Consider the following 20,406-nt stretch of genomic DNA (forward strand, 5'->3'; position numbering starts at 1 on the left):
CAAGGAAATCCAATCGCTCTGTTCTCTAGACTCTGCAGCTAAACTGCCCAGAAGACTTACAGAGACACAACCTTTTCAAACACAAATTGGCATCTCTGCCTAGACTCAAAACATGTATTAAACATGTAACTTAAAAAAGTTTAACCTGTGAGGTAGAGTTCCTATTTCTTGAGTCTTTGCCATGCAATAGGCTTATATCATTCTTTCATAAATATCAAATATAAACTTAGACTGAGCTGAATAAAGACCTTTGAAAATTTCTCTAAGATTTTAAACTTTTGAGTAGAGTCTGAAAAATGTATGTATCTCTACATTTCAATGTGTGAGATTAATGACAGGAATTGGATAGGTGTGCACAATAACTATAGACATGATTTAAAAGGAACTGGCTCAAAACCAAGAAGCATTTGTCTGCATTTTGTGTGTGTGTTTGTTAACCTGCCTGGGGAGAACCTTGTTAACTCAACTTGTTTAGGATGATAATCATGTTAGACATCAAATAAACGTGTTAGTGGTGGCATTCCATGGGGCAAGCATTTGGAAAAAGGTACTTTAGGTTTTTGTGTCCTGGTTGTTATGTTGCTGTGACTAAGGCTTATCAAGAAATTGAATCCCTTTATTATTCCACCTATGTATCTCCAAAATGATACAGGAAGCCAGCAAATGAATTGCTCATTTCTTCTCGTTTCTTCGCAAAAACACCTCATGGTGATAGAGGTTAACTAGGGACACTATCAGATATGATCCACCAATGGGAAAAATATTGAGAGGCAGAGGTGAAAAAAAGTTAGAAGCATTTTGGACGGAGTGTCACATTGATCCCCGGAAGGACCCAGTGTTATAGTAACCCACCCACCCACCAAAAGGTTTAAACAATGTTGGGGGGACAGTTAGGAAAGAGGTGCCATACAGAATCGCTGCTGTGAATAGTGACTAGGACAGCATTACTGCTGTGGCAGAGACCACTGATGCCACTTAGACACCAAAGAGCTTACTTTTCACTTTAGATCAGCAATCTTCAACCTTTTTCATCTCACGGAACACATAAACTAATTACTAAAATTATATGGCGCATTAAAAATGTTATTGTTTGGCCAATCTGACAAAAAAGAAGTGTAATTTTGATTTGTGTACACTGGACAGGTCTTGTTGTGTTGGCTGTTGTCATTTGTTTTGCTTGAAGTCTAAGGGAAAAGACATCAGTGCACCTAACTAAATAGTCAGATATTGCTTGTTTTAAAAATTCCTGTGACACACCATCGTGTGGCGGCATACTCCTTGAAAATTGCTGTATTAGATAATTTATATTATCTAATGTGAAAAATATCAGCCACAAAAATGTAATGTAAAAGAACTGATGATAGCACTCAAAGCTGTGAATCTAAACTCAACATGAAACATTGGAAGTCAAGTTGCTGGCTGGAAAAGTACTCATCACCCAATCCCCCCCTTTCCTTAAACACAATGATGCCCTTAGGTATATACATGCTGGTTATAAATGGTTTATGCAGATCTTATTTCTTAAAATCTATTTAAAAATATCTATAAAATCATCTCTTCATTTTCAAATCCTTTCTTCTTACCATCTTGTGATGGTACTTACATGTGCATTTTTTTTTGTCAATTCAATGGTATAAATTCCCAACCACTGTTTCAACAAAATCACATTCACTAATTCATTACTGGACAAAATGTAGAATGCTAAATTATTCCAGTCATTATGTGACCATTGCAGATACAGATGAAAGATGATTCTGTAATCAAAGAGTTTAATGAAAGCAAAGAATTCAACAGAGCATGATCTGTATCACGGTGCAGATGAGCATGTGGTGTCAGCAGGGCACAGGTTACTAGGGGCCTTCCCATCAGCTTGGAGTGAGGAGCCATCCTGGAAGTTTTCCCAAAAGTCAAGTTACTTGATACGGTCTCTGAGTTACGAGTTGGAATTATGCTAATGATTAATTGTATGGAGGAAAGGTGTTCCTGGCAGAGAAAAGTGTTTGCAAATACATAGTCATGAGAGAGTGGGGCTGCATCTCTCATGTGCACATAGCCTGTGGGGCTGCAGTGTCTAATTCAGGTGCCAGCGGCACATAAGGATCACATGCCGTGCTAAGAAGGAAAATGCTTTCTGTGTATCTTTATTATAACATAGCTGTCTTCTTTGATTAAAACAAACAAACAAACAAACAAAGAAGAACAAATAGGACAGAATTCAGATAGGATTCCAAACAGAATTCTAGAATCACTTTACTAGTAGATATGAAGAGAAAAAATTGAAAAATGCATAGAATTATAGATTGGCCCCAACAAAGTTGTATAAAACCTCTATTAACTATATGGCTAATGAATTTTGTTCAATTTGTTCCCCTAGATTTCCTTAACCAAAACAGTCATGTGAGCTAGGACATATTTACCACAGTCCTTGGAGGGACCCTTACTGCCTTAGCTGCTCCCCACTTCTCTTCTCACTTTCCCTCCCCCATCTCACATTTTAAAGCCCCGCATTTGCTGCAGTCTGCTGGAATGTTAGGCCAGACACACGGGTACTAGCTAGACTCTGATGCCAGCACATTTGGAGATCTTTAGTGATGAACAAGGGCCAAGAAAAGAAGCAATAGGCATACAGAGGAGCATACTCTTTGCACAGGCTGGAAGGACCAATGGGGATGGAAGAGGTGCCTTAAGCCCAGAGACATGATTTCATTTTTTTTCACTTAGTAATAAGTCACCTGGTCCCTATTGCATTATTACAAATGTTCTGGTCACCAAACAAAGCAGATGCACTGGGATGTATGTGGTGTCAGGGACCAACGTCTTCAATGTGTTTTCTTTGTAGTTACTAACACATTGAGTATGTCATTATAAGATGTACCCCATTTCTGAGACTGAGATTTGAACACTAGGGTCACATAAAACAAAAGGTTCTGTCATCTGGCTCAGAATTTCCTCCCTTTTTAATCCCCTAGCAAACATTTAAATAGAACTTTTTTGATAGAAGTGGGTTATAAGCCAATGAGTGACATCCTTTGCTAGACCTAAATTTTCTTTGTCCTTGTGTGTGCTCACCTTCCCTCCCTTCTCCCACACAATAAGGATTTAAATTGGGCCCTGGGTAGGAGGCTGAAAAGACCATGTGTCCATTGAGATATTAATTATTTTTTGGAAAAGTATTTTATTTTGATAAACAACATGTGGCCGTAAAATTGCTATTATTAGACACCAAAAGTCAAAATACAAGCTGGTGCTTTTCAACTCAATCATCTTTTGAATGTCTCAAATACATGAGTAGCCTTGGCTATTGTAATTTCCTCCATCAGGAAGTCAAGCAACCACTCCCCCTGGATGCTTTTCACCTTGTCATTGTGTTAAAAACTCTGAGACTGGTTCAAACTCTCTCAATTGTAGTTAGTCCTAATCTTTGGAACCCTGAAATGATAACATAAGTGTATATAGAGTGATCCTTGCATGAACATGTATGTGGGATGTGCCTTACCAACTGAACATACAAAATAAATAAAAATGAAACACAGGCACAAAGTACACATCATTTAACTGTTACAGGTTATGAAATATTGGCTTGACATGCCCAGAGAAGAAAGCAAGCTGAGAAATGAGAAAAATAAGGATTTTTAAAAACTGTTTACATGAGATAACACCCATTCCTTTCTCTTAGTAATAGACAAACCTGCTTATCTGAAGCTCAGGAGTTCAAGTCCTTCATGTTGTTGCACATATAACTGGCATCATAGTTGCTCCGTATATCAGCAGTATGTAATACCATAATGATTCCAGTCCAAGACTCTTCTCAGACTCACTGTTTATTTTCCTTGAAATGGCAGAGGCAGAAATAGATGACTGACTTAGACAGAGTTCTGTGTTAGAACTGTGAACCACCTCTTCATCCTACTTTTTTAATCAAAAGGTTTCTTAGTTGATTTGATCTTTGTGTTATCACTATTAAGTAAACCTCTTACTTCAACCATCTAGTTAATCATTCTGGGCAATGCTTCTTGTCAAATGATTGCCTCCCTCCCCAGCACATCTGGAGGGATAAAATGCTGTCTGCCTTCTTGATTGTGATTCTAAGTTTGAATGATAACTGTTGTATTTTCAAGCAATATTTGTACAGGGCTTCAGGTAGTTATTAAACAGAAATTAAGAGTCCTTTCTCTGCAAAGAAATATTGAGAATTATATTTTCCCAAGTTTATTTTTCATCTTCTCAATCAAAAAAGAAAACAATCTTTTCCATTTGATCAGTTTCCATGAACTATTTCCTCAGAATCAGAATAACAGAATAAAATGTAGTGAGTGGCCTTCTAACAGAAGTCTAGCCCAACTCCTAGAGGAAAGAAAAGAGAATTAAGGAAGACTAGAGAGATATAAAGTTGCTTGTTCTATACTAAATGAAATGAGCTAAGATAACAAACACTAGCTCAAATAAATAATTGTTGGAACAATAGATTGCTTATATGGATTGCTTCACTGATAGTCTGATTCTGTGAAAAAGGTAACATTAAGAATCTTCAGTCTGAATTCTTTATACTCTTGTATGAAGCCCTAGCTCTAGGAAAACAGAGTTATTCCAAGCTTTTCTAATATGACAACAATAAAGCATAAATTAGCAAAGAATAAGAAATTTCACTTAATTTTGTTCCACATTTATTCAGTAGGGTTCCTTAGATAACTCACACATACACACTACACACCCTTTCATATCCTCATTTCTAAACCTAGGATATTATAAATGAAAATGAGTCAAAGTAAAATATTTACCAACAATGACCTATTCTATCATTGTAAAGAAGGTCTTTCCTAAACAGATATTTTAAAGTATGTTAAATTTTCATATCTCCCTAGACATTAATATTTGAACTTTAAATGCTATTTTCATTGGAAAGGGAAATTTGATGATATACAAAAAAATAAAAAATAAAAACACATCATCTATTTATCATAATTGATATGAGGAGAGAGAGTACTTGTTTTATAAAGAGCTGCAGGATACAAAACACACAACCAGAAATAAACAAACAAAAACACCCCAAACCAGCAAAGCTTTGCATTGCTAACAAGACACAGGTGCACACGCATGAAGCTATGAAACAATACAGCCACAATGGGTGTGTTGACGGCTCTGAGTTTACACTGTATTTCTCCCAAAGTTCACTGGTGTGTTTGTTATGCATTATTTTACTTTTTCATCTAATTTTAGAAATTCTCAAGCCTACCTCTAAGCACAGTGGCTAAGTAATGAGTGAAGATGAACCTGCCTGAAAATATTGTATTTGTTGTTGTCATTGAGTGTCTTACTCAGTATTGATGTCAGGGGACCAGTCCCTCACTTAGACTGATATCCACGTGGGAGATAACACTGAGTCCATGTCTCACGTAGAGCAGACATTGTCTGTATGATATAAGATCTGTCTGGAAAGTGTCCAGCCATGCACTGTGAAAGATAGAGACGTTTACTGAAGAAGGTTCAAGATACAAGAAACATTATACATAGCACAATGATACCTCAGCCTCCTTCAAAGTAGGCACCTTGGGACCTCACACAGTTCTCCCAATTGTCATCAGCTGCCCTGTCTTATTTTCCTGAATCTCATCCACAGTCTGAAATCTCTTCCTTTTCAAAGAAGATTTTAGTTTTGGGAAAAGCTAGAGGTGACAAATCTGGGCTGTAGCGAGGCTGAGTCACCCAGATGATTTCATGTTTCACCAAAAATCTCTGCATAAGATGTGATGCAGATGCAGGTGCATTGTCATGATGAAGCTGCTAATCACCAGTCATCCATAACTGTGGCCTTCTGAATCATCTGAATAGTTTCTACAGAGGAATGTTCCAACTTAAAGCAAAATTTGATGCAGATTCATTGCTCTGCTCACTCAGTCATTTTGAATGCAATGGCCACACAGTACACATGCTCACTCAATGGCATCTAGTGCCCCCACTGACTAGTACAGTGAAGTGGTCTTTGTTCATGCATGCACCTTCCAGTTCACTCTCCTTGGCTTCCAGGGTACATTGAAGTTGTGTAAACTGTTCTTGTTATATTAACAGTGGCTTGACTTTTTCTGGACAGACCTCGATATAAGAGGAACCCTTAGTCTTTGCAACAACTCTATAAGCCGTATTTCCCTATCTTATCTGATAATATGATCACCAGGATAGTATTTATTAAAATACAGATACCCAGACCATATCTACTCCTATAGGAATAGAGTCTCTATGAGAAGACTGTGTAAAAATAGTTTTTAAAGAAATCCCATGAGGTTTTTATGATTAGGTAAGTAGGGAAATGTTGCTGTAGGTAACAATATGTCCAGCTTATCAAGGAGGAAACCAAGACTCAGTTAAGCACTTGTAACATTGAGTTCAATGTGGAAGCATAATTCAAAAGGCAGTGTAACTACAAAATTTTTCCTGGCACATTACCTTTCTGAAGGTCATGAGGTCGGGAAAATTTGTAAGGTACAATGCAAGTTTTATATTATAGACATTCAATTCTGAATTTGGAAGAAAACTTGAAACGATGTGGTTTCTCTGATTTGGTTAGAACAATTATATTCAACCAGTCACAGAATTTATAAAGGGCTTTATAATTATATATGAAATATAATGGTTTCTGATCCCTGCAGCAAAAGCACTCCTGAGGTGCCACTTTCTGAGCATGGGATAGAATTGTTTTCCCCTATATATTCCAAATGAGGGGGGAGTGTGTCAAAAACAGGCAAAACTTTTAGCCAGGTAAACTTGCTGCTTCAGATTTCTCTGGGTACTGAGACTACAGGGGAAGGGTTAGCACTGCCCATCTACCTCACAGTCAGTGGTAGTAATGTGCAGGTTACATTACTTTGAGAATGTGGTCCGAGTTCAAAGTGGAGAATTCCCTGGAATCTCCTTTTTGCTTAATGACACACGGAGAACAGAGAAGTTAGAGAGGCCCTTGACTTTATTTCACAGAATGATTGTTTAAGTGAGGTTTTCTGAATACATTGGGGAAGTTAATGGACCACTGGCAGAAACCCATCATTATAATTTATAACCCCGGCAATATTAGTATAAATTCTCTCAGCTCTGAACTTTATATGAAAAAACAAAGGTCTAACAAGCGTAGCCTTAAGTGAATATGTGTAAGAGGTACTTATACACAAGTATATTCTAGACAATTTTAAGTGCGCTACTCTAGTGTGCATAGCACAAATTGTTTTAAGGGAATCAATTTCCAGATCCTCAACCTCCATTGTTCTTTTTCTTAAAATTGTCTGGAATATGCTTGTGTTTACAATAAGTTTTGACATTTTATTGGGGGCTGGGGGGGGGACCATTGTGCATTCCAAATTTTCTTTGCACTTCTGGCATTAGCCAGAGGTACAAAAAACTTTTTTGGATGACAAACTAAAGTAGAATTTGGAATATTGGTTTAACAAAGATATTCTTAATGGTTGATTAGGACATTCCAAATGCAAAAAGACACTTTCTTTCTTTGTTTTTATCATTAATTCTTTAAAAGTGAAGCTTGGCTCCAGTTGGAAAGTTCTAGATACAGAATATTCAAATTAGTTGTGATGACTTTTATATTTTAAAACTTAACTAAAAGTTTTTAAGCTAATTTAATTTTTAAATCTAGCAATAAATATGTTGTGATTTAGGATCAATATGCATTGGTCAGTTGAATGATGTCAAATTGCTGTGAACTTCATTTTATAAAATGCATAATGTTATATATCGTAATAACAAAACAGAGGTAAACTTATGCTAAAAATTTTACATGTCAAGTGTGTGAAAAAACATTTGTTTTTCAAAATTATTTTAGGAACTAAACAGGCAAAATATGTATAAAGCACTGAACCAGTTGTGTCTGGATTGTAGTTGGTGTTTAATAAATACCAAATAAATTATTATTGAATATTGAATGACTACCAAGCAGCTGCCTTAATGAAGCTATGGCACACTTCCAGAACATCATGAAATACCTTCACTTTTCTGCTAGAATTTAATATAGCGCAATCCTCCTGGCCTTAAGTTCAGAAAGCCTAAAGATAGTACACCCTTATCCCCTAGAGGCAATTGTGGAATTGTGGACAATGGAAAAGAGCGGACTGCACAGCCTGTGGCTTGCAGTGTTCAGCTACACAGGAGCCAGACAGAGGTGATGCCGCTGGACCTCCTGCAGTTGCAGTTACAGGGTTTGAATTTGAAATGACCACCTTCAAGGGTAGCATACCTGGTTTGTTCACTGAAATATAGATCTGTCATATGAAATGTCTGATGAGGAAAATTAATCTTTTCTCTAACAACCTAGGGATAGCCAGCCTGATCTTGTTTCCCACATGTAACTGCCAGCCTTGTGCTGTTTCTTGGAGACCCCAGCTCCTTACTGCTACCTTCCCTCGCTCCAAATGTTTCTTATTCCTGCAGCTGGGTCACCACCTCCCCCACCCCCTGCAGGCTTTTTTTCTGCCTGCCCAGCTGACGTTATTTTTCTGGCTCCAGAAAACTTCCGAGGTTGTTACAAACAGTGCTTGGGGGACAAAAGATTGTCCAGATTAAAACAACAACAAAACTAGGACGGTCTTGCAAAAATCCGGATGGGTGGCCACCCACATGAACAATTGGTGATATTTCCCTCTTCCTTTCTGCTCCCCTCTATTACAGGGGAACAATGACATTATTTTGAAAACTTGGGAATTAAACTAAGGTTTAGTTAGTTTGGCCAAATGTCTATTCGATAGCCAGTACTGCTGAGATACCTGAAACACGTTTTCTAATTTTATTATTTTTACTGATCTGATTACTTCATTGCTGCATTTGAACATTCTAAGGAACGGACAGTACTTGAGAAATAAGAATAAATTCAATCCTAAATCTAAGTCTCAAATTAATAGGCCTTTTCTCTGAAGTTTTGAGAATAATTGAAAAACAATGCTGTTAGGTCACATAAGATGTAGTAACATTTCTTTTTCTTTTATTCATTAGAGTATTATGTAATTATTATTATTTGCATCATGGGCTTTTGCTTATAACTCTGATTATGCTGAGTTTAACTGGTCATAAACTGTTGTCAAGAAATGGAAGGAGAAACTGTCGTCCGCAGCCCTGTTGGTGGCTTCCGCCAGTGTTCTGTCATGACAATAGCCACAGCAGGACATGCTGTTGATGTTCGGAGGCTTCTGGAGAAAGAAGTGGCCAAGTTGACTTTTTAGTCTCTAATCCCATGCCCAGGTCACCACTCAAACACCTTCTCCATGTGCTCACTAAACTGTCACTACTGAACGCTGAGTCGTGACACCTCGCAGCCAGGCCTGAAATCCCTGAGCCCCCTGCTGCCGAGCACAGACCTGTGACTTCACTAGTGGAAGTCTCTTGGCCTCTCTTCATGTCATTGCTAAAATTTTAAATAATTATTTCAAAGTAGCACAGAGTAAATGGAATGAAAAAATCCTTTATACTAAGAAAAAATGTTCATTTCTGATTGACTTTATTCAAGCTGTGTCCAGTGTGTCAGTGTATTTACATTTTCTCTTTAGTTCATTCCATGGCTGTAATGACAACTAGCATTGCTATTTAGAGAGAACTTTTTTTTTCTTTTTTTGCCTAGGAAGGGCAATCAGGCAAAAGTTCTTTGTGTTTTGACCTGATCCTGGATAGCTCTCAGACATCCTTAATTTATGGCCCATCATCATCTACTATTATTAGGTTTCTCAAATGAATTCATCTCCTAATTGTGACCAAAGCTAAGTCATGAACGATTCTTCATGACGGTGATTATTCTTGGATGCTCATGGAGCCAGATTCCTGTTCCAGTGTTTCATTTTGTTTTATTTCCTTTATTTACTTATGTATTTATCCTCGTCTGAGGATATGCTTAGTGACTTTTCATTTTATTTTATTTTATTTCATTTTTAGAGAGAGGGGAAGTAAGGGGAAGAGAGCGGGAGAGAAACATCAGTGTGAGAGAGAAACATTGATTGGTTGCCTCTTGCATGTGCCCTGACAGGGGACCAAACCCACAACCTAGACTTATAAATGATGACCAACCGAAGCACACCAGGGCAATTTTGGAGTATTTCAGTATGGGACAAGTGGTTCAAGTCTCTCTCTAATTCTATCACTTGAATTAGAGAGGCACAGACTGTCACTGTTCCTCAGACTGTTTACCCAAAGTCAAGTAAATGAGGAGTCCTAAAAATTCACTATGAACAATTTCGATAGCAGGTAAAATAAATCAGTCTTTTTACTCATTTGTAAAATAAGTACCAAGGAAGCATATTATTTTTTTTGTTATTAAATGGAAACTTAAACTACTCAAATTCACTTTTTGTTAGTCACAAACCCCTCATCAAATAAGACCAGGAACAGAGTTTGGGAGCCAAAGTAAATGGAAAATAAAGATTTTCTTCATGAGAAAGTTTCTGAATGGACCTTTATTAATGTATATAATTCCCTTCAGTGGTCTGTTAATCGCCATAGTCATCACTGCTTAGAATCCTCCACATCATCTTTCACCAAGTGCTTCTTTTTCCCTCTCTCCCTCCCTCTGTCTCCCACTCTATGACACTATTTTCAGACGTAGTAAAGGGGTTAAGGTAGGGGGAAAATCCTCAATAGCAAGATGCAGAGTCCTTATACTTGGGTTGAAAATGTCTTGTTTAAAACTCTCTACTGAAAAATAATTCATAAGGCTGAAAACATGAGCATTGCTATGAATTAATGGGTCAGGTCCTATTTTCTCATGTTCTTCATTTCCTTGCTAATGGCTAAGGCAAGGAGAACTTTATGGCTGAGTAGAGAGGGTTGTGCTGGGGGACTCTGATTTCAGAAGGCCAGAATGCCCCCACATATCATTTGCTTTCCCTATAACCTGCTTCAATTAATTTGTGGCATCCTTTCTTCATTTTACACATACATAAAAGCTATTTGTTGGAAACAGAACTATTTTATAAGCAGACTAGAAGCTATGGAACATAGCCTAGCATTTCAATTATTAAAATTTATTTTTTTAATTGTCAAAGAATTCTTCTCAATATTATGTTCTTGGATTCCATTCTAAGTATAAGTTCACATTAACAATAACCTTCCTTTAAAAAAGAAATCCTACATAATTTTTCTGCCTGTGTCATTTCTGTTTGAAGTCTATTAAAAGATATACTGCAAGGTAACAAAGCTACTTATCCTCTAATATATGTTCTCAGAAAAAAATGAGCTCAGCTCTAAAAGAAACTGTGAGAATTTTACTGTGATCCCATTCAAATAAAGGACTACTATGCACATTATTTTTATATTATCATCTGTATTGAATATTTGCAATTTCGATATTTTTCATTTCTTATCCACTAAGAGTGAGAAGATAATGTGCTTTCCACAATTTTCTGGATAAATAACTGCTTTTAGCAAACAACTTGGTTTCTACAATATAAACTGTTTTTTCAGGAATGGAACCAAGTATTATTTCATATTCAGATGCTCTTGAAGATGTGTTGTTTGAAGTGCAAATTGCACATGATGTTTTAGGTGGCGTGTGTTTATTTCTGTTGAAAGAACATGTCCTATTTTTGAGGAAGCAAAAAAAAACTTGTAAGACATCAAATGTTTCTTGCAAAACAATTTGGTGAAATAAATGTTAATTAATAGGATCCTTGTGAATTGTATTTCAGTTAAAATGAATGGGTTTAAATATAAAGGAAGTAAAATGCTTGGGGGAAAGAGTGTGGCAAGTCAGGAAGTGGCATTTGTTTTGTTTTCGTTGGTTTTGGAGTCTTGAAAAATGGCATATTACTCTGAATCAACTTCATTCAGACTCTCCCTTAAGCCTAATAATAGAGTTCCAGAATAGGACACTAATAGTCCAATTCATCATACAGTTTTATCTGACTCCAGTGATAACAACACAGGCATCAAATATTGCCACTGTGCAGTCCTTTAAAAGCACTTTCAGTTTAAAGTTAGTGGTTTTTCCAGTTTTTATTTTCTCTTGAGTGTAAACAGTAAATTGTAATGATACTAAAAGTATTTTTTCATAGAACCACATGTAAAATTTTCAGACTCACACATCAACTTCATATTTATTTCCTCTTACTGAAGATCATCCAGTCTAAATGAATACCATGTGGGGGGTTGAATGGATGCACACAGTGTATACACAAAAGCAGGAGAAGCGCATGGTAGAAAGGCAATGGTAGAAACAGAGAGAATGAAAGAGAGTCAGAGAAAGAGAGAGAAGGGGAAGAGGAACAAGCAATGCATGCAAAATTAGGCCATCAAACCTCATGTCGTAAGTAAAGCACTCAATTCATACTCATTATTTGAGTCACAAAAATGCTATCCCATAGTTTACATTGATATCATTAGTGCTTGTTTTAAAAACTACATAGCTTTTTTTCCCTATTTTTCAATTAAAAAAAGTAACTATGTATTACTCTGAAAATCAGGGGGAAAAATGAACTACCAAAGAAAGAAAGAAAGAAAGAGAAAGAAACCTCCCTGTCAACATGCCTCAAAATATGAGTGAGTTTGATGTCTAGTGTGACATTTCAGTTTATCAGCTCTCACACTCTGAAAACAGGGATGTTTTAAGTGGTCTAATAACTTCCAAGAGACAAGGAGTATATAACTGTAGAATCTGTTTTTATTTTTGGAGATGCTATGACACTGCTTAAGTGGCCTCCTGAATGCATAACTTGGTAGAGAAATGTAGGACTAGAAGTACTTTCTGCATAGATTGAAGGTGCAGCAGCCAATGGGGCTATTCTTATGTGTAAGGAGCCTTCTCTGTAGTTTCCTGAGAGCATGATGATGGGATTGGAGCTTAGCCTCTCTCTGACCCCTCAGAGTACTGCCGGGCTGTTCATCACCACCTTGGAAGTGGTTCTGCTCCTTGTCCACCACAGGCAGGGATTGTGAGGACTTACTCTTAAAATATTCATTTCATAATTGGGTAGATGCATTTCAGGTTCTAGCACAGCCATTTGTTATGTTATTTGACCCTCCCCTCATCCTAGTGTAGGAAGTGAAAACAAGATGGCTAAGCTGACTGTTTCATTCACACCTTAAATGAGTAGCACTATAGTTATACTGATTCTAAGTCCCCAAAGTCGCTTTTAAGAGCTCTCCTAATCAGTGGAAAGTGTAAATTTTAACTCCAAAGTTGTGTCAATGAAAATATATGAAGTGTCAACTTTACTTTTCTGACCATCGACAATCAATGTTCCTAAGGTTCTCAGTAAAGTATGTGTCATTATGTAGGATCTATGCTCAGAACATTATCACAATGGTACATATTGTGGCTTATTTTTTATCATAATTTGGAACAGTAACTTTTCATAAGTGTTAAAAGATCTAATCTACTTTGCTTTTGGTGTTGTTTTCCCACTTCATGACAGGCCTACCCTTGCAGCAGTGATAAGGAATGTGAAGTTGGAAGATACTGCCACAGTCCCCACCAAGGATCATCGGCCTGCATGGTGTGCCGCAGGAAAAAGAAGCGCTGCCATAGAGATGGCATGTGTTGTCCTGGTACCCGCTGCAATAACGGTAAAGATCGTGCTCAGTCCTGGTGGGCTTCTTTCTTTTCACCTAGGAGATCTGGCGACTTAGGCTACCTTTTCCTTAGACTCCTGATATGTAAATATCAGGACTTTTTAAAGTCTTTTTTAAAAAAGAGTTTATTTATTTATTTTTAGACAGAGAGGAAGGGAGGGAGAAAGAGAGGGAGAGAAACACCCATGTGTGGTTGCCTCTCACATGCCCCCTACTGAGGACCTGGCCCACAACCCAGGCATGTGTTCTAGACTGGGAATCGAATCCACAACCTTTTGGATCACTGACTGGCCTTCAATCCACTGAGCCATGCCAGCCAGGGCATAAAGAATATTCTTAAATAGGCAAGAATTGGAACATGGTTTAGATAATATTACCTAGATTACCTCTAAAATCTTAATTTTTCTAAACTCTGGTAACCTTTTGTATTTAATATTGTATGCTGAGCTAAGATTTGCCCCATTGAAGAGTTATGTGGAAATACCTATATGTTCTATTCTACTAAACACATGAACAGATACATGCAAAAGTACTAAAGAAAAGAACCTGCTGTGACGTATCAATGCAGTTTTGAGTCTGTCTTCCAATTTCATACCAGTTTCATACCTTGATTCTTATACCAAGATATCTTCTTTTGAAGGCTTTAGCTGGTGGCACACTCAGATGGCAATGGAGTGATTGGTTCTTCCAAAAGGAGATACAGGAATCTATTCCCCAGACACTCCATAAGCATGGCTTCACCCAATCTCAATGAATTTATCAGCACAAATTCAGCATTACTAATAAAATGAAGAACCACAGAAATGTGGTAAAACCACTAAATTGCAGAGGTGATAAGAAACATACACTTCGTCATGTAAACAACATAATCAGACTTATGTTCCTATATTTGTTCCTTTCCTCTGGGCATAGTCCTACAGAAAACACCTTGGACAGGAGGTGAAAGGAAGAGGACCTCATAGCATTAGAGATGCTTACAGTGCAGATTAGGATTGTATTGTTGATTAAACAAAGGGACCTGAGTTCCAGAGGTGGATATCTGATCAGACCTTTTAAAAGTATGAATAGCTAATATTGATTTAATATTTTACTATGTTACTATTCTAAACACTTCACATGCATTCATGATAACTTAGTAAAATGAATTCTATCTTTTTTTCTGATTTTTACCCAGGATTGCTTAGCATTGAGAGAGGAAAGATGCCAATCAAGGAAGCCTGGCTCAGGGAAAAATTTTCAATACTCAGTTTTAATAACTGTAAATGAGTGAATGGATAAACAAATAGATAGATGATAGACAATAAATAGATAGATGAGATAGATGGTTGGATGGATGGATGGATGGATGGATACATACATACATAGATACATAGATAGATAGAAAGAATACTTAGATAAGAACAACACTGTATAGAATTGAGTAAGACTAATGGCTCACCTGACCATCTCCAGGCATCTGCATCCCAGTCACTGAGAGCATCTTAACCCCTCACATCCCAGCTCTGGATGGCACTCGGCACAGAGATCGAAACCATGGTCATTACTCAAACCACGACTTGGGATGGCAGAATCTAGGACGACCACACACTAAGATGTCACATATAAAAGGTAGGAATAACTGCAGTTTTATGTTTATTTTTTCTTGTTTTATAAAGAAGTATATAAAATATAGTTCATTAATTCTATTGGTTTCAGGAAGATACAATGAAGATATTTTAAGGGCAAATTTTATTCAATCTATTAATTCTTAATTTTGAGGATGCTTAGAGCTTTCTGGAGTTTCTAAATTGTTAGAAAATACGTGCTACAAGAATTGCAGCACCCTGACCAGCCAGGCCCTTTTCTTAGACAGTCCTGTCTTATACATGGAATTTGGAAGGCGGTTTTTACACAGGCATTACACAGGCATTTGTCAAAAGACAAAGCGTTCTGAAAAGTAAGTGGGAAAATATTTATTCCACATGGTTAAATTACTGTGTTTCTTAGTTTTTCTCACCTTTCAGATTCACAAATTTTATTTGTGAACATACAATTCATAAACAACCAGATAACATACAATTCATAAAACAGTTTACCAAAAATAATTGCTTTCTGGTGAGATTATGTATGGCCAGAAATCCTCTTTCTTGTTTCAGAACCTTTCAGAAGCCCAATCCCTAATAATAGAATTTAAAAGTATGAACCTTGTTACTAGTAACACATTTTGACAGCATGAGGCACATGCATTTTTAAAGGAAGTTTTTTCAAGTGTATTTTGTGGAGCACGATTCTTTCTAGACATTTTATGAATAAAAGTGCCCTGTATTCGAGAGTTTTGTAATAATGTATCATGCCATTTTTATTGTTGCTCTAGTACAGTTGTTTCCACTTTCTCCCCCACCACTTCCCCCCACCCATCCCCACCTCCCACCTTCGATTCTAACCCCCTTTGGCTTTGTATACGCATATTGACATTTTTGGAACTTTATAAGTGTTGGTATATTGAAGGCTCTGAGAAGTCCAGTGATGAGGAAAACTGGCTAACTTTTTTAAAAATTTTATTTTAATCATTGTTCAAGTACAGTTTTCTGTCCTTTACTCCCTTGAAAATACTGTATTTCCCTGACTTGCTTGAACACAACAATTATTTCCCCACATATTCATGTTCTGCGGTTAAGTCATTGTGTAGGATACCTGACCTGTTAGTCCTAGGGTACTAGCGGTCATGTGAATAGGGCTAGAGATTGACAATTCTTCTTCAGTTATCCATTGTCTATACTCCCTAATGGCCTGGTCCTTTACCCCTATCTCCCATTTCTACTCCATCAAATTCACATACATTTGTTAGTACATGAGCATGTTTCTTTATTGTAACAGATGTCTATGTCACTGTATATTTTCAAATTTACTAATTATTTTATATAATTATGTGTGTAATTTTATGATGGCAAGTAGGAAGAAACCTCATGCCAATGGCTAGTGAATTGTGTCTATGTCACACAGTGGGACTAGTTACATTTGGTGTGACAGAAAATCCTTTTGAGCAGGATTCTCATACCATGGTCTGCAGGTCAAATCTGTCCTGCTGCCTGTTTTTTTTTAAATAATCTTAATCTTTTATTATAACACAGACAAGCTCATTCATTTGGCATTATCTATGGCTCTTTTTGCAATACAACAGCAGAATTTAGATCCTACAACACACAATCTAAAAAGCCAAAAACATTTCCAATCTGGATGTTACCAAGAAGTTTTCTGACCCCTTCTTTATACAGGTTACACATCAACCCAGCTGTGATGTGTGGGTGCTCTTTGCTGACTTAATCCTTTTTCTGAATTAAATACTCACATTTATGCTCCCACATGTTCTTTATGATGGGTTGTTTGTTGACCCTGGGGCTCTCTGCCCTTTCTCTGTATCGCAATATTTTATAGACTGCATTTCTTCGGCTCCCTGTCAGATAGCTTGTGGCCACGTGGATATGGCTGTGTGGCACACCGGCAGGGAGATGAAGGCAAAAGCCAGTGTGTTCTCCCTGCCTCCTCTGGTGTTTTCGGCAGGGCTGTTTCTCCTTGGGGTTTTAGTCCTGTCAGCTGGACCTGTTCAGTTCCCATCCTGGATCCTTTAGCTTGAATGTGGTAGTGGCTTCCTGCTGTTTTGCTTTAGCATCCTCTGGTACTTCTTAGTCCTGCCAGTACCTGTGTGATTAGTTCACTGCATGAAATGCCTTTTATTATGAAGAATCAGCTTCTGTTTTCCTGGCTAGACTCTGCTACACGATCTTAGGAGTTCTTGAGAATTTCACTTTCCCACTTGAAGCAGAGTTTTTGTACAACTCTCAGAAAGTTCCCAAATTAATTAATTTGAAAGCAATTCATTTTGTTTACTTATTTTTTTACTCGCCTCGTAAAAAATAATAATGATGATCAAGGAAATATCTAGAAGCAGACTGTGACAAAGTAAAGAGGAAGTACAGTCAAGCTATTTGTTAAACTTGACATTCAGACAAATATAAAAATACACAATAATGGATTTACGTGATTAGAGGGAGAGCCAGTTGATGTGAATCCAAGACATTATGGAAAAGAGCATAAGTAAAAATATTTTTGTGCTTCTTTTCTGAAGTGTCATGGTGATATATTTTGGTCATCATCCCTGCAGGGCATGAAGGAGATCCCTGCCTACGATCATCAGACTGCATTGAAGGGTTTTGCTGTGCTCGTCACTTCTGGACCAAAATCTGCAAGCCAGTGCTCCATCAGGGGGAAGTCTGTACTAAGCAGCGCAAGAAGGGCTCTCATGGCCTGGAAATCTTCCAGCGGTGTGACTGTGCAAAGGGCCTATCTTGTAAAGTATGGAAAGATGCCACCTACTCCTCCAAAGCCAGACTCCACGTGTGTCAGAAAATATGATCTCTTCAGAGGAAATGCATCATGAGCAGACTGTGAATCTGTGCATTTAATGCATCATGGCATGGTGGAAAATAGGATTTGGATCTCAGAAGAATGGCTAATGTAAGGCTTGTGATAAAAATATAAGTCACAGAGTAAGAGAAAGAAGAGAACCGAGTTGATTGGAAAGGGTGACAATACAACCAGTGTGTTTCCATTATGCCGTTTGTTTATGTAAATATGTACACACTTGTGAAAATGCAGTTACTGAAAAAAAGCACAGTGAAAGTTACTGACAAATACCATGTGACTTTTGAAGATTTTAGGTTGTGCTAGAGGATCGGTTTCCTTCTGATTGGTGATTGTCTACAAAATAACCTAAAAGCCATATTTCTGTTCAAAGTTATAGTTTAACAAAATACTCCCATTATATCTTGTATACAATAAGGTCTAAAACATTAAAAAATTGTTAAATAGGAAATGAAAAAACGAGCAGAGTTAAGTCACAACATGGAATCACCTTTTAATTTGAACATTACTACTATCCAATTAAAGGCCTTGGTGGACAAGGATAAAAGCAGTTGATATTTTCCAAATTATTTCAAAATAATTGCAGGTCTCTTATCAAGGCCTTTACAAAAGAAAAAAAATAACTTGTCTTTCCTCAAACTGCTTACTTATATTTTCCAGCATTTACTTCCACGTATACTTACTAAAAACCAATATAACAAGACAAAAGTAGACCATTCAGATTCTCAAGGAATAACATTGCATCTGTCTAGATCGTATCTGAGTCCTACCATGAATATATTTTATTTTCCCATCTCTTCCCATTAGTCATGAAAAGCACAGAGCAAAATTTCACATACTGCAAATCTTTTTAAGATATCCAAAATACATGGGCAAAAAGCTAATAGAGAGATCATTACTTCCTAAAGCTTTGACATGCCCCATGTTGCATAGCATTATACTGGTAAACACCTTGCTCTTCACATACTCTGCGGTACAACAGGGTGAAGCTGACCATACAGACTGGAGTTGTGTTGGTCCTGCACTGAAGCCAGCAGGGAAATGGGCAAAACTTTGTCAAGTATCCAGGTTTGGACCACTCATAGATATGTCAGAAGCACAAGATGACCTTTTATATTTGAGTCCCAGTGTTGCACAACCTAAATGGAAGTTTTCTATGGGATTTGCTATCTCAAATATTTACCACACAGAGGAGCACAGTGTGAGGTCAATACTTGACCCAAAAGTACATATTTTATACCTTTGAGGTCCTAAAATAATATGAGGAGTTCCCACAAAATGGACTCCCAAGACAGATAGTACATAGTAAATGTTCATTGCCCTCAATCAGTGTCCAACTGGCCAGTGCCAACGTCTGATTTTTCTGCACCAACCATTCTGTACAACAGCTTTTTATATTTTTATTATTGTTTTGCCAAAGATATAGTTTCTGTTTTCTGCATCCATTGAGATGAAAAAATATATAAGTGGAATAACTTGTAAAATCTACATATTGCTAACCTATAAAAACCACAAGTTCTTCATTCTTTGAAACCATTTTATTACCTTTTCTACTTTACTCACTTCTAAATATTATGTCTAGAGCATAAGGCAAAAAAGTTATAGCTGTTATTTTTGACCTTTCCTTTTATAGACTAAAAGTCTTAATTTTCTTTTACTTAACCCTCATTTTCAGTCTCAAATTCAAGTTCTTCCAGTAGAAATTGAACCCAAACCTGCATGTCTGTTAAGAATTTCAGCTTTCCACACACATTTACTAGAATAATTAAGATTTACATTTATCTCACATGTCTGAAAAAAACAGAAAAATTTCAACGAATCTATTAAAAAACCAAAGTCTGTACAAACAGGATTCTATAAGCTTGGCAACATGAAAATGGAACATTTGAGTCAAACATTTCCCATGTAACAATTACATTTACAATCTGGTTTCTTCATTATTTCCCTTATAGACATCCCTTCAAAAAATTATTATTTGAAGTAATTTATTTACAGGAAATGTTAATGAGATGTATTTTCTTATAGAGATATTTCTTACAGAAAGCTTTGTAGCAGAATATATTTGCAGCAATTGACTTTGTAATTTAGGGGAAATGTATAATAAGATAAAATATATTAAATTTTTCTCTTTGAAAAATTGAATTCAGATCTTCTTGTATTTTGCTGATGGGAAAAACTTTCATAGAATCATAGATTCTCAAAGTTCAACTGGACTCGATCTGATTTTGCAGTCCGAGTAGAAATCCTTTGGACAGTATCACTGTAAGATGATCCAAGGTGGTTTACTGTTACTGAAGGCGGCTTCTTTCATAGCATTACAGCTATAATTGTCAGAAAGGCATTTTTTCACTTGAGTATTTCAGCTTATGTTTTCCACTCATTTATTCTTATTTTGCCTTCTGGAACATCTTGGAGCAAGGATTCTCTACAAACTTCTTCAAAACCCTTGAAGCCACTCAC

General features: G+C 36.9%; 1 protein-coding gene across 1 annotated transcript in view; it reads left to right on the plus strand.

Moving 5' to 3' along the window:
• The window catches only part of DKK2 (dickkopf WNT signaling pathway inhibitor 2), a 97,715-nt gene extending 77,904 nt beyond the window's left edge, over positions 1 to 19,811 (plus strand). Inside the window, exons 2-4 of the mRNA XM_028507057.2 lie at positions 13,389 to 13,539; positions 14,998 to 15,153; positions 17,687 to 19,811. Of these exons, the coding sequence (XP_028362858.1) occupies positions 13,389 to 13,539; positions 14,998 to 15,153; positions 17,687 to 17,937 (558 nt within the window). The 3' untranslated portion in view covers positions 17,938 to 19,811. The remainder of the gene's footprint in view (positions 1 to 13,388; positions 13,540 to 14,997; positions 15,154 to 17,686) is intronic.
• The last annotated feature ends 595 nt before the right edge of the window (positions 19,812 to 20,406 follow it).

This window comes from Phyllostomus discolor, chromosome 1, assembly GCF_004126475.2.
Source record: "Phyllostomus discolor isolate MPI-MPIP mPhyDis1 chromosome 1, mPhyDis1.pri.v3, whole genome shotgun sequence".
Lineage (NCBI taxonomy): Eukaryota > Metazoa > Chordata > Mammalia > Chiroptera > Phyllostomidae > Phyllostomus > Phyllostomus discolor.